This window comes from Pongo pygmaeus, chromosome 19, assembly GCF_028885625.2.
Source record: "Pongo pygmaeus isolate AG05252 chromosome 19, NHGRI_mPonPyg2-v2.0_pri, whole genome shotgun sequence".
NCBI classification, from domain to species: Eukaryota; Metazoa; Chordata; class Mammalia; order Primates; family Hominidae; genus Pongo; species Pongo pygmaeus.
Window position 1 is genome coordinate 6,677,313 of NC_072392.2, and position 14,361 is coordinate 6,691,673.

The window sequence follows — 14,361 nt, forward strand, 5'->3', positions numbered from 1 at the left end:
ACTTGCTCTTTATACATTTTTAGATTCTTTTACTTGTTAAAAACATGTATAGATATAGGAATAAAGTGTTTTATTCTTTAAAGGTTTAAAGGTTTTATGTCAGACTTTCTTAGTTAGTGAGCCTAACCTGGAGGATCGGGAGCCTCTGGGCCCAATGTCAAGGTCACCATTCAACACTGCCTTTGCCCCAACCCACCACTTCCAAGCTCTCAGCCAGCTGCAAGGATGAGCTGCTAGGTCTTGCCTGCCTGAGAAGCACTGGGACATCACCCACAGGGAGGAAGACGGCAAGGCCCACTCACTTTGGCTCAATCCTCACGGCGTTCTCAGAATATCTGATGTTTGGTGAGTTGTTGTTGAGAGAGAAGCAGATATCATCTATGGTCAGGGCCACAAACTTGTCCTTCAAATCCTTCTCAAGATTGTACTTGGCAGAGCGGTTCATCCTGAAGGGAGAAAGTAAACTGGGTTTCTGCCTCTGGAGTGCCCAGATGGCACCCACAGGTCCTTGGGGAGGTCCTGGAAAGTGAAGCTGCAGCTAGGTCTGGTGCAGGATGATGGTGCTGCCCTCCCCCCGCACCCATCACCCCAACATTCACGCGTATACCATTTGATGCCCGGTGACAAATCAACGTAACCAAACGTGGACTTGGAGATCCTCCCTTCTACTGTGACATTTTCCAGTGTCACCATTGCAGCCTACTATGTGTGAGGGGTCAGCCTCACCAGTGGGTTCCAGCGTCCTCCAGTTTATAACCAGGGTGAAATCCACCTCAAGCCCCACCCTTACCAGAGGGCAGCTGCCATGTATGAGGGATGTGGCCAGCTCTTATCCTGAGTGCTGGGGCGATCTGGGGACACAAAGTGGGAGTGGGAATGTTGAACCCCTTTCTTTCTGTGCCATGGAGCCCAGCTTTTGTGGACACTGCCTCTTCTCAAAATTCCCAGTGGAGATTTGGAGGGCAGGCTGAAGAGTCATACCGAATCTGCTCGGAAGCCTCCTCCAAGGTACGGGTCAGCAGAGCCATAATGCCCCGGATGATCTCAGCCTCCTTTATCAGCTCATGCTCCACTGTGTCATGCACCAGGTCAATGCCAATGCGCTTCTCCCTGGCAGGGGGAAAGGCAGCCAGTCAGCCAACACGTGCAACATGAGGTGACTCAACGTTGGCTAATGTCTGCACACTCAGAACTACCTGCACAACTGATTTGAGTGTCACCCGAGCCATCCGATGACACAGTGGGTGACAGATATTAGTTGGTGTCTATGTGACTTCAAAATATCCAAACACAATGAAGAAAAATTGATTGATGACTGGTCACTTGGTCTGAAACATGCCAAATGGACTTTTTTTTCTCTCTCTTTTTCTTTTCTTTGTATTTTTTTAAAAATTATACTTTAAGTTCTAGGGTACATGTGCATAATGTGCAGGTTTGATACATAGGTATACATGTGCCACGTTGGTTTGCTGCTCCCATCAACTCATCATTTAACATTAGGTACTTCTCCTACTGCTATCCCTCCCCCAGCCCCCCACACCCCGACAGGCCCCAGTGTGTGATGTTCCCCGCCCTGTGTCCAAGTGTTCTCATTGTTCAATTCCCACCTATGAGTGAGAACATGTGGTGTTTGGTTTTCTGTCCTTGTGATAGTTTGCGCAGAATGATGGCTTCCAGCTGCATCCATTTTCCTGCAAAGGACATGAACTCATCCTTTTTTATGGCTGTGTAGTATTCCATGGTGTATATGTGCCACATTTTCTTAATCCAGTCTAGCACTGACGGACATTTGGGTTGGTTCCAAGTCTTTGCTATTGTGAATAGTGCCGCAATAAACAAACATGTGCATATGTCTTTATAGTAGCATGATTTATAATCCTTTGGATATATACCCAGTAATGGGATTGCTGGGTCAAATGGTAATTCTAGTTCTAGATCCTTGAAGAATCGCCACACCGTCTTCCACAATGGTTGAACTAATTTACACTCCCACCAACAGTGTAAAAGCATTCCTATTTCTCCACATCCTCTCCAGCATCTGTTGTTTCCCGACTTTTTAATGATTGCCATTCTAACTAGCATGAGATGGTATCTCATTGTGGTTTTGATTTGCAGCCAAATGGACTTTTTTTTCCCAAGAAGAAGAAAGTTTTAAATAATAATAATAAATTCAAAGACCTGCTTCCTTCCTTGATCCTCATTCAGTGTGTAGACAAACAATTGAATATAGAAAGATGTTTTAGGCCGGGTGTGGTGGCTCACGCCTGTAATCCCAGCACTTTGGGAGGCCAAGGTGGGTGGATCACCTGAGGTCGGGAGTTCAAGACCAGCCTGGCCAACATGGAGAAACCCCGCCTCTACTAAAAATACAAAATTAGCCATGAGTGGTGGTGCATGCCTGTAATCCCAGCTACTCAGGAGACTGAGGCAGGAGAATCGCTTGAACCCAGGAGGTGGAGGTTTCAGTGAGCCGAGATTGCTCCATTCCACTCCAGCCTGGGCAACAAGAGCGAAACTCCATCTCAAAAAAAATTTAAAAAGATGTTTTATAGTAATAATAACTATTAATAATAATAACACCAATAGTAATATTGCCTCTGCCAGTGAGCACTTACTCCATGACAGGCACTGTGCTGAGCTTTATTTATATATAAACATTCTTTCTTAGCCCTTTCAAGTACAGATGGGGAAACTGAGTTTCAGAGAGACTAAGTGATCTACCCAGTGTCACGGAACTGTGTGTCACGTGTGCTTCTAGCCAAGATGCCATCCTCCTCCCAAACTGACCCTGCTGCACAACATTTTGCTTTTTCAACCTGCAAGATAGTGCTTGGAAAGGAGGTTCCCCTACTCACTAGTTGGGTGCCCTTAGCCACTATATAACCTACCTGTGCCTTGGTTTCCTTTTCTGTAAAATGGGGGTAATTTTTAGTACTTCATAGGATTGTGGCACACTACAAATGAGCTATAAAAGCATAAGCTACAGTACCTGGCACATAGTACATGCTCAATAAACTTAGCAGCCTCTACATTATCATTACCCTTAGGCTTAGACTTGAGCCAACTGGGTGTTGAGCTCTTTGATGAGCTGCTATTTCTCTTTGCTTCATCGACTTTCTAAATCTGTCTAGGGAGACTGCTGCCTGGTTCCTGCAAAGGGTCCTAGTTGAGCTTATGGAAGGAATAGGGCTTTCCAGGAAGACAGGGGCATGGTGCATTTGAGAAACTGCAAGTAGCTCCACACACCTAAGCACTCCCACTACTGGGGACAAGATATGGACCCGGAGAGGTCACTGGGGGCCCTATCATGATGAACCTTGGTTTGCTAAGCTAAGAAGCTTAAAATTAGCCATTGGGGTTTGAAGGATTCTAAGCATGGCAGTGACTGGGAAAAATCTGCATTTGGAAAAGTTCACTCAACAGCCAGTGTGGAGGGTGCACTAGATTATAGGGGACTATGCTAACAGCAAGAAGACCTGTTAGGGCACTCCAGCTAGGGCTGCGGCAGGACCTAGGTCTGGAAACCAGCATCACCCCAGAGTAGAAAGGATCATTCTACTCATTGGATTTATAGGAGGGAAATAATAATAAAAAGCATGTTCCTATAGTGCTGTCTGGATTACAAAGTGCTTCCGTGTGGCTCTGCATGGGAGAGACATACTGTCCCCTGGGAGCTGTAATGTCTGTTCTCACCTTCTTCCTTGGCAACAGAACCCCTGGTTTTTTAGCTGAGCACCTGGCTGCCCAAAGTAAAACCAATCATTTCCCAGCATCTGTTGGTGTGGCCATGTGATTAAGTTCTGTCAATAGGATGCAAATAGAAATGATGAATGCCAGACCCCACTTACTCCTACTTGCTGGAATGTAGACATAATGGCTGGAGCTCCAGCTGCCATCTTAAACCACGAGGTAACATTAGGAGTGAAAGCCATGTGCAGTAGGACAAGAAGACAGACAAAGTCTGGAACCCTAAATCTTTGGCCCACCATTGCAACCCTGGACTGACTATCTCTAGACTCTTTAAATGTAAGAGAGAAAGAAATCGTTTTCTTTAAATTCAATGTTATTTTAGAGTTTTCTGCTACCCACAGCCAAACCTAGTCCTAACATATATTTGAGTTGAGTTAGTCAAGAGCAGAGTTGAGGCATGAACCAAGTCCAGTACCCCTTACACTGCCCAGCACCAAGGGCATGCCAGGATAACTTCAGGCTCTAGAAGAACACCTGCTCAAGTGCCGTGTTCTAACTCACCATCGTGCACAGCCAGCATTTACTACCCAGCATCTCATTTGTAACAACACGTGAATCATTTGAGGGACCTTTGCTCCTACCTGTATGCCAGGCACGTCTCAGTAATGTGCAAGGGCTCTTTCAAGCTCTCCAGGGCTTTTTCCAATCTGATCTTATATATGAGTAGATCATCGGTTACATTCACAAGCTGCTCAAGTTTGTCATCTAACTCCTTCTTCCAGAACCGGACTTCCTCGAGTCTCTGTTCTGAAGCACACAGGGAAGTTACACCAGGGTTAATCTATCCCAAGGTAGCCAACATTTGAATTAGAAACTTGAAGACTGTTGTAAAACCACCTGTGATATGCTCTTTTCCTCTTAGCGCTGTGCTACTTAGGGCATCTTTTCATCTTTTTAAATGTTTATTTACAGGAAGGAAGGAAGATATATTTTCTTACAGTCCACATCAGATTTATCATTCTACACCCACTAGTTCTTTGGTGCCCACTTTTTTAAATAACTTTTAATTTTATCAAAGATATAAATGTGTGTTGTTTGAAAAGTCAAATAGTGTCACAAAGAATTAAAACTCTCTGACCTGTCCCCACCCATTTGAGACGAGTCTCACTCTGTCGCCCAGGCTGGAGTGCAGTGGCGCAATCTCCGCTCACTGCAAGCTCCGCCTCCCAGGTTCATGCCATCTCCTGTCTCAGCCTCCTGAGTAGCTGTGACTACAGGTGCCCACCACCACGCCCAGCTAATTTTTTGTATTTTTTAGTAGAGACGGGGTTTCACCATGTTAGCCAGGAGGGTCTTGATCTCCTGACCTCGTGATCCGCCTGCCTCGGCCTCCCAAAGTGCTGGGATTATGGGTGTGAGCCACTGTGCCCGGCCCCTCATCACTTCTTCTGACATTTGCTTATACTGCTATTCACTCATTATCAGTTTTGATATTATATGTTGATTTCCTGTGATGAAAGATAATGATTTGCGCTTAACCAACTCACACAACATACTTCCGTCTCCCAATATAGTTGTATCACCATTTTCTTAAACAAGAAATAAGTAAACTTATTGTTTATTTACATTTTGTAAATATATAAATGTTATTTACACCTGAGCCCTATCATACACTGTAATACATTTCTTTTCTTACAAAATGTTCTGTTTTGGGGAGGAGTTAAAATGGCATTTTTGCTTCACTTTCTTTTTTAAATGATAAAGGCAGATTTATTAGGCACTATGAGTAAAAAATGACTGATTATACTAGGAAAAGTATATATTATATATATATATTTAATTGATGAGTAGTTCAGCATTTGAATCTTAAAGTCATAATGTACTGGTTGTAGTGTCAGTTTCCACTTCTGTAAACTGACTCTGTTTAAAAAAAAAAGTTATTGTATATATTTGAGGTTTACAACATGACATTATGAGATAGTAAAATGGGTAGCATAGTGATTGCTTCACTTTCTTTATATTATTAATTTTTTCTCAATATGCCCTCAATATATTCCAACCCATCAAGTAAGCTATCAATTTTCTTTCTTCCTTGGAGATGTCTCTCCTAGAGCATCTTCTCCTGCCGGATGGGCTGCTCTCTAGTTTGCTGTGTAGCTGTCATCCTATGACTTTGCTTCCAGGAATCCCCTTCACTCTTCTCATGTTGCTGTCCCGTTTCCTGGATTGTATTTCTTCCTCTTCCTTGATTTACTCTTTCAGTATGCTGAAGCATATCCTTCAGTAACTTCCTAAGAAATGGATGCATGTAAGGTAAAGTTTTTGAAAACCTGCAAGTCTGCAAATGTCTTTATTCTACCGTCACCATTTCATTCTATTTGGCTGTGCCCTAAGTTACAGTTTGTAACTCTTTTTTATTTAGAATTGTGATTGTGTCCCTCCATTTCCTTCTAATTTCTGGAGTTTCTGTTGAGAAGTCTGATGCCATTCTGATTCCTGATTCTTTGTATACGACCTGTTTTTTGCACTCCGAAAAATTTTAGTAATCTATTTTCCTAGTGTCCTGAAATTTCACACTGGTGTTAAACTTATTTAATTGTTGTACCACATGCCAGATATACCCTTTGATATGGTTTGGCTCTGTGTCCCCACCCAATCTCATCTCCAGCTGTAATCCCCACCTGTTGAGGGAGGGACTTGGTGGGAAGTAATTGGATCATTGAGGCAGTTTCCCCCATGCTGTTCTCCTGATAGTGAGTGAGCTCTCTTGAGATCTGATAGTTTTATAAGGGTCTCTTCCCCCTTCCCTTTCTCTTCTCTCTCCTGCCACCATGTGAAGAAGGTCCTTGTTTTCTCTTTGCCTTCCACCATGATTGTAAGTCTCCTGAGGTCTCCCTAGCCATGTGGAACTGTGAGTCAATTAAACCTCTTTCCTTTATAAATTAGCCAGTCTCAGATATTTCTTTATAGCAGTGTGAAAATTGACTGATACAGAGAATTGGTACTGGAAGTGAGGCACTGCTGTAAAGATAACCTGGAAATGTGGTAGTGACTTTGGAGCTGGGTAACAGGCAGAGGTTGGGACAGTGTGGAGGGCTCAGAAGAAGACAGAAAGTTTTGGGAAAGTTTGGAACTTCCTAGAGACTTGTTGAATGGTTTTGATCAAAATGTTGACAGTGATATAGACAATGAAGTCCTGCTGAGGTAGTCTCAGATGGAGATAAGGAACTTATTGGGAACTGGAGCAAAGTTCACTCTTCTTATGCTTTAGCAAAGAGACTGGCAGCATTTTGCCCCTGCCCTAGAGATCTGTGGAACTTTGAATTTGAGAGAGATGATCTGAAATTGGAACTTATGTTTAAAAGGGAAGCAGAGCATAGAGGTTTAAATAATTTGCAGCCTGATCATGTGGTAGAAAAGAAAAACCCATTTTGGGGGGAGGAATTCAAGCCAGCTACAGAAATTTGCATAAGTAACAAGAAGCCGAATGCTAATTGCCAAGACAATGGGGAAAATGTCTCCAGGGCATGTCAGAGATCTTCACAGCAGCCCCTCTCATCACAGGCCCAGAGGCCTAGGAGAAAAAAATGCTTCCTGGGCCAGGCCTAGGGCCCTGCTTCCTCATCTTCTTCTTTTTCGAGACAGGGTCTCACTCTGTCACCCAGGCTGGAGTGCAGTGGCACAACCATAGCTCACTCTAACTTTGAACTCCTGGGCTCAGGAGATCCTCCCACCTCAGCCTCCTGGGTAGCTGAGACTACAGGTACACACCACCACACCCACCTAATTTTCTTATTTTTGTAGAGGCAAGGGTCTCTCTATGTTGCCAAGGCTGGTCTCAAACTCCTGGTCTCAACTGATCTTCCCATTTTGGCTTCCCAAAGTCCTGGGATTCCAGGTGTGAGCCACCATATCTACTCCATTTTCTCTATGCTCTTTCTGAAACTCCTATTAGTTATTGAGCCTCCCAGATTGATCCTCTAATTTTCTTGACTTTTCTTTGCTGTTATTTATTTTGTTGTCCTTTTTTCCCACTTTCTGGAGATTCTCAACACTTCTTTTGATTTTTAAGATTTTTCTGCTCTTATATTCTTAATTTCTAAGAATGCTTGTTCTCCAAATGTTCTCTTTTTTAGACTCCTCTGCATGTTCCAAGGATGCAGTCTCTTCTCTAAATTCTTGATGGATTTCATAGCGTATGTCTTCTTTTTCTCTATACACTATCTGTCTCCTGAGTTTCTGTGTCTTTGATTATTTGTTTTGGTGTCTGCCATGTTAGTGGCTTTCCTCAATTATTTGGTGATCATCTGATTTAGACTGAGATGCTAAAGTGCTACCTGGAAATGCTGTCTACAGGGACAGTGCTTGTCAACCAGAATGCTTTATTGTACAGAGTGATCAGGTGAGACCCTGGCATCTCACAGGAGAATCCTCAAATGTTAATATTTATAGATCTTTCCTTTTGGGGCCAGTTACTTTCTACTTTCTCCACAGAAATGTCCTCCAGTCTCCTGTCTGAGGGTAGAAGCCTGGCTACCAGTGTCCTAGGAACCAGCTGGAAGAATTACTATGTAGACATAGGAATGAATGAATCACTAAGTAGACATTCATTGAACCCTTTAACCTTTAACCTTCTGCTGGGGTGAGGGAGAGCCAGAGTGAAGAGGAAGCTCTTAATAAAGACTTTCAACCAAGGCTTGTTTCTGGCTCTATCCTGACTCTCCAGCTTCAGAAGTAACTGGATGCATCCTGTTTTGAGCATTACAAGATTTCTGCAGCATGAATCAGCTGGCTTCTTATTGTTCTCTACCCACCCTGATTTTCTGCAGTCCCTAGGTCTGTTACCAGCTGACCTTTGCTTTCTAAAATCTTGATTTCATTATTTGTCTACTGTTGCTTCCTCTCTAACTCTGTGTGTGTGTGTGTGTGTATGGTGTGTGTGTGTGCGCGCATGCATGTGCGCTTGCTTGTGTATGTGTCTCAATCTCTCTCATGCTTGGGGCATAGCTTTATTATTATTTTGTTAGCTTTACTGCTATTAATTCTTTACTGCTATTTTGTTGGAATTCTAAAAGGAAGCGAAGACAAATGCATGTGCTTAATCCACCATGTAGGTGGGTGTCTTCCCATTGACACCTTGTAACTGATTTTCACCTCTACTGTGTACCCTCCACTATCCTACTGGACATCTCTTATCTCAAAGGTCACCAATAATCTTCAAGTCACCAGTCCAAATTTATTTCGGCTCAGCTCTCAGCCTCTTTGATATTTAGACAACCACTGATACAATAGAAGACTTCCTCACCTGTGAAACCTCATCTTTTTTTTTTTTTTTTTTTTTGGAGACAGAGTCTCACTCTTTTGCCCAGGCCAGACTGCAGTGGGGCTATCTCGGCTCACGGCAATCTCTGCCTCCCAGGTTCACGCCATTCTCCTGCCTCAGCCTCCCAAGTAGCTGGGACTACAGGCGCCCGCCACCATGCCTGGCTAATTTTTTGTATTTTTAGTAGAGACGAGGTCTCACCGTGTTAGCCAGGATGGTCTCGATCTCCTGATCTTGTGATCCACCCGCATTGGCCTCCCAAAGTGCTGGGATTACAGGCGTGAGCCACCACGCCCCGCCAAAACCTCATCTTTTGGCTTTCAAAACCTTGGTCTCATGTTTTTATTCTTCCACCTGAACTTATGTTCCTCAGCTCTTCTCTTGGTCCTCTTCAACTCATGTGCCCTTTTCTTCTCTTTCGATACATTCTTTGGGTAATCTAATCTACCCTTATAGCTCCCCTCACCCATCTTTATGTGATTACCTCCAGATTTCTAGTGTTAACTCTTAAATTCTAACAGGCTGTCCAATGAACTGAACATTCCAAAATCAAGGTCCTCCTCAGGCTTGGCCCCGCTTCATTTCCCTCTCACCTTCATCATGCTGCTCTTCCTCATGTACTCTACACATCAACTTGAACCTCTCTACTCCTTCCCCATAAATGTCACACTCATCCTGCCTTTATTATTTTGTCCAAGCTATCTCTTTGACTTTTGTTGTTAAAATTCATTCATAAATCCAACATACATATTATCGAGCACTTTTTCTCTCCATCTTTACTGCCATTGCCTTCATCTTGGCCAGCAATTTACAATAATTTTAGTTACTTGTCTTTTTACTTGTATTGTGTCTCTTTTACATAGTAGAATGTGTCACTTTTTCAATTTTATACTCCTAAGCATCTAGCACAGGGTCAGACCTATTTGAAGGATGAATGAATTAATGAATGAATGAGCTCTGGTCCCATTAACCAGGATAGGCAACTATAGAAGCAGAAGCAAGTGTTGAACGACAACGATGAGTTCATCTTGGGATATACTTATTTTGAGGTGCCTGAAGGAATCTAGGTGGCAATATATAGCAAGTAGTTCTCTATTTCCCCAAAAAGTTCTCGTGAGAAATTAGAGCTGAAGATTTCTATTTGCAAACCAGTAACACAAAGAAAATAGTGATAAAATTTCTAATGAGGTCATCAAGAGAGACTGCATAGAGGGAAGAGAAGAAAAAGCTAAGAAGACCAAGAACAAAACACTAAAGAACACCAATAGGAAATGAATGGGGAAAGAAGCATCAACAATAGAGAAGAGGAAGAAATGGCCAGAGAGAAAGGAAATGAATCAGGAAAAATTTGTGCCATAGAATTCTAAAAGTAACTGGACACGTCCAGTTTTGAGCATCCAGTATTGTAGAGAGATCAAGTTGGATGAAGACTAAGTGATCATTAGATTGGAAAATTGAGTAGTCATTGGATGTGACCAGTTGGAAGTGATTTGTTCTCTCCTCCAGTCTGATGGTGCTTTATTGGTGCCACTTGTGGGATGAATCACACCGTATCCTGGGTATCCTGTACTGGACTCATCTCTACTTTCAGACTGCAAGCTCCCCAAGGGCAAGCACCAGTCTGGTGTGTCTATATCATCAGCACCAGCACAGGTACCTGCAAGTTATTTTTAACTTTTTATTGAAATATCAAAAACCTATAGAAGAGTACACATATCAAAAAATCATAAAATTCAATGTATTTTCATAGTGAACACACACATATAAGACCCAACTCAAGAAACAGAATATAACAGAATATAACTGGCATCCTAGGAGGTCTCTCATGACCCCTTCCAGTTCCTATCATTCCACACACCAAGGTATAGATTAATTTTTCATTGTATTTGGTTTGTTTTACTTTACATCAATAGAATAATATGACATATACTCATCTGTGTGTCATTTATTTCACTCAACATCTTACTAAGTTTGTAAGATTCATCAGTAGTGTTGTATACAGCTGTAGGCCACTCATTCTCTTTGCTGTGAGGTATAGCCTATTTATCCATCCTACTGTTGATGAGCATGTGGGTAGTTTCCAGTTTGGGGCCATTACAAATGGCACTCCTTTGGCCATTGCAGCATATATCTTTGGTAAACGTATATTCCTGTATGATAAAACTCTAAAGGTAGAATAACCAGGTGAAAAGTACGCATGTCTTCAACTGTAGTCAATATTGCCAAAGCTTTCCAAAGTGATTATAGCAATTTCTATTTCCACCAGCAGAATATGACAGTACCAGTTGCTCCACATCCTCTTTCCTCTCCTTTCTTCTTGTTCTCTTCCTTCTTTTTAATTGTAGCCATTCCATGGCTGTATAATGGCATCTCAACTTGATTTTAATTTGTATGTCCCTGATGACTCATCAAATTAGAGCACCTCTTCACACGTTCATCGGCTGTTTGAATGTCCTCGCTTGTAAGGTATCTGTCAAGGTTTTGTCCATTTGTTTATTGAGTTATCTGCCTTTTTCTTTGGTATTCTTAAAAGTTCTTTATATATTTCGGATATGGATTTGTCAGATACATATATTGCGAATATCTTCTCCTACTCTTTAGATTGCTGTTTAGCCTTTTGATGAGGTATTTTTGTTAAACAAAAGTTCTTCATTTTAATATAGTCTAATTTATTGTTTTTCTTTTCTATGAATGGTTTTCAGTCCTGCTTAAGAATAAGAAATCTTTGCCTTCTCCAAGTCATAAATATCATAAATATATTCTCCCCTAAGTGTCATTGTTTCACCTTTCCCGTTTAGATATGCACTCCACTTAGATTTGCAGATAGATAGATAGATAGATAATAGATAGATAGATAGATAGATAGATAGATAGATAGATAGATAGAAAATACAAGGTAGGGGTTGGGATATCTTTTTTTTTTTTTTTTTTTTGAGACGGAGTCTCACTCTGTCGCCCAGGCTGGAGTGCAGTGGCGCGATCTCAGCTCACTGCAAGCTCCGCCTCCCGGGTTCACACCATTCTCCTGCCTCAGCCTCCTGACTAGCTGGGACTACAGGTGCCCACCACTATGCCCAGCTAATTTTTTGTATTTTTAGTAGAAACGAGGTTTCACTGTGTTAGCCAGGATGGTCTCGATCTCCTGACCTCGTGATCCGCCCGACTCGGCCTACCAAATTGCTGAGATTACAGGCGTGATCCATGGCGACCGGCCAGGATATCATTTTTTATATGAATATCTAATTGGCCAATTCATCGAAAAGGCTCTCTTTTTCCCATTACACTGTAGTGTTGCTTTGTCATACTCAGATGAATGAATGTATGTGGGTTTGTTTCTGGACTCTGTCATATTTCATTAGTCAACAGGTCTATCCCCACTTATACTTTGCTGTCTCAATTACCATAGCTTTGTCACAGCTCTCAGTACCTATGGTAGAAGTCTTCCAACTGTGTTCTTCTTTAAGATAGTTGTGCCTATTATTTATTTATTTATTTATTTATTTATTTATTTGAGATGGAGTCTCGCTCTTGTCGCCCAGGCTGGAGTGCAGTGGCGCAATCTCGGCTCACTGCAACCTCTGCCTCCCGGGTTCAAGCGATTCTCCTGCCTCAGCCTCCTGAGTAGCTGGGATTACAGGCACCCACCACCACGCCCAGCTAATTTTTTTGTACTTTTAGTAGAGACAGGGTTTCGCCATGTTGGCCAGGCTGGTCTCGAACTCCTGACCTCAGGTGATCCACCCACCTCAGCCTCCCAAAGTGCTGGGAGCCAGGCATGAGCCACCGCACCCAGCCTCGTGCCTATTCTTGACCCTTTGCATTTCCATATGAATTTTAGAAGGATTTTGCCAATTTCACCATAAAACCTGCTGAGATTTTCATTGGCATTGCATTGAATCTATAGATTAATTTTTGAAGGGAATCAACACTTTTAAATACTAGGTTTTCCAATCCATTAACTCATAAATCCCTGCATTTACTAAGAATTTCTTTAATTTCTTGCAAAAATGATTTTTCAGTGCAAAACACTTGCACATCTTTTGCTAGATTTATTCCTACATATTTGATGCTTTTAATGCCTAATGGCTAATTTTAAAATGATTCCATGAATCAATGAAGGTTCACTTTTTCCCCATATCTACTGAAACACAGTATTGTGAAAATGAATAATGATTTCTCTTCTTTTTTTTTTTGTTTTGAGACAGAGTCTCACTCTGTCACCCAGGCTGGAGTGCAGTGGCACGATCTCGGCTCACTGCAACATCCACCTTCTCGGTTCAAGCGATTCTCCTGCCTCAGCCTCCTGAGTAACTGGGACTACAGATGCGTGCCACCATGCCCTGCTAATTTTTTGTATTTTTAGTACAGACAGGGTTTCACCGTGTTAACCAGGATGGTCTCGATCTCCTGACCTCATGATCACCCACCTTGGCCTCCCAAAGTGCTGGAATTACAGGCGTGAGCCACCACACCCGGGCGCCTTCTCATTTTTAACACCTACCTATTTGCACAATTATTTAGAACAGGCCTATCTACAGGGTGGTATGGATGTAAGGGTCAACCTATTAGTAGAGCCTAACATCTAACATTGCTGACCTGAATGAAGGTTTCATTTATTGGAAATTAGAAAACTACAGTCCTCAGACCAGGTTTGATCCATAAACGTGTTTGTTCAGCTGGCCCAGTGTTATAAATAAATTAAGTCAGTTACCAACATTTAAAACGTGAATAAATTCCTGCTTTCCAGATTTTCTTGAAAAAATCGGACAATCAGGCAACACTGGGCTCATGTTCTTTCTTGGAAGCAATGGGTTGAAATTGAGTAGCAGCTTCCTGCTTAGATGGGGCACATGTTCTCCATGTCCCCACAGTCCCTACTAAACCCTAATGCCTTACATTCAATCCCTATGCTACCTGCTTGGTCCCTATAGATAGTTGAGTTGGTGACCCCTGGTTAATCCCTTTTTGGCATTTAGCAGATGTTGGTTGTTTGTTTTGTTTTATGTTTATTTTTGTTTTGATTATTTAAGGACACTATCTTTTTTTTTTAATGTGCTTTCCTGAGATCTTTGCTAAAGAATGCTACCTTTTAAATACTGTTTTAGGCCGGGTCCAGTGGCTCGCGCCTGTAATCCCCGCACTTTGGGAGGCTGAGGCGGGCAGACCACCTGAGGTCAGGAGTTCAAGACCAGCCTGGCCAACATGGTGAAACCCCATGTCTACCAAAAATACAAAAATTAGCCGGGTGTGATGGCGCACGCCTGTAATCCCAGCTACTCAGGAGGCTGAGGCAGGAGAAGCGCTTGAACCTGGAAGGCAGAGATTGCAGTGATCTGAGATTGTGCCAC

General features: G+C 42.4%; 1 protein-coding gene across 1 annotated transcript in view; it reads right to left on the minus strand.

The window, feature by feature from the left end:
• Window positions 1-14,361, minus strand: part of TEKT1 (tektin 1) — a 34,195-nt gene that overhangs the window by 17,172 nt on the left and 2,662 nt on the right. The window contains exons 3-5 of the mRNA XM_054456089.2: window positions 4,332-4,497; window positions 982-1,110; window positions 303-446 (exon numbers count right to left, since the gene is read on the minus strand). Of these exons, the coding sequence (XP_054312064.1) occupies window positions 303-446; window positions 982-1,110; window positions 4,332-4,497 (439 nt within the window). The remainder of the gene's footprint in view (window positions 1-302; window positions 447-981; window positions 1,111-4,331; window positions 4,498-14,361) is intronic.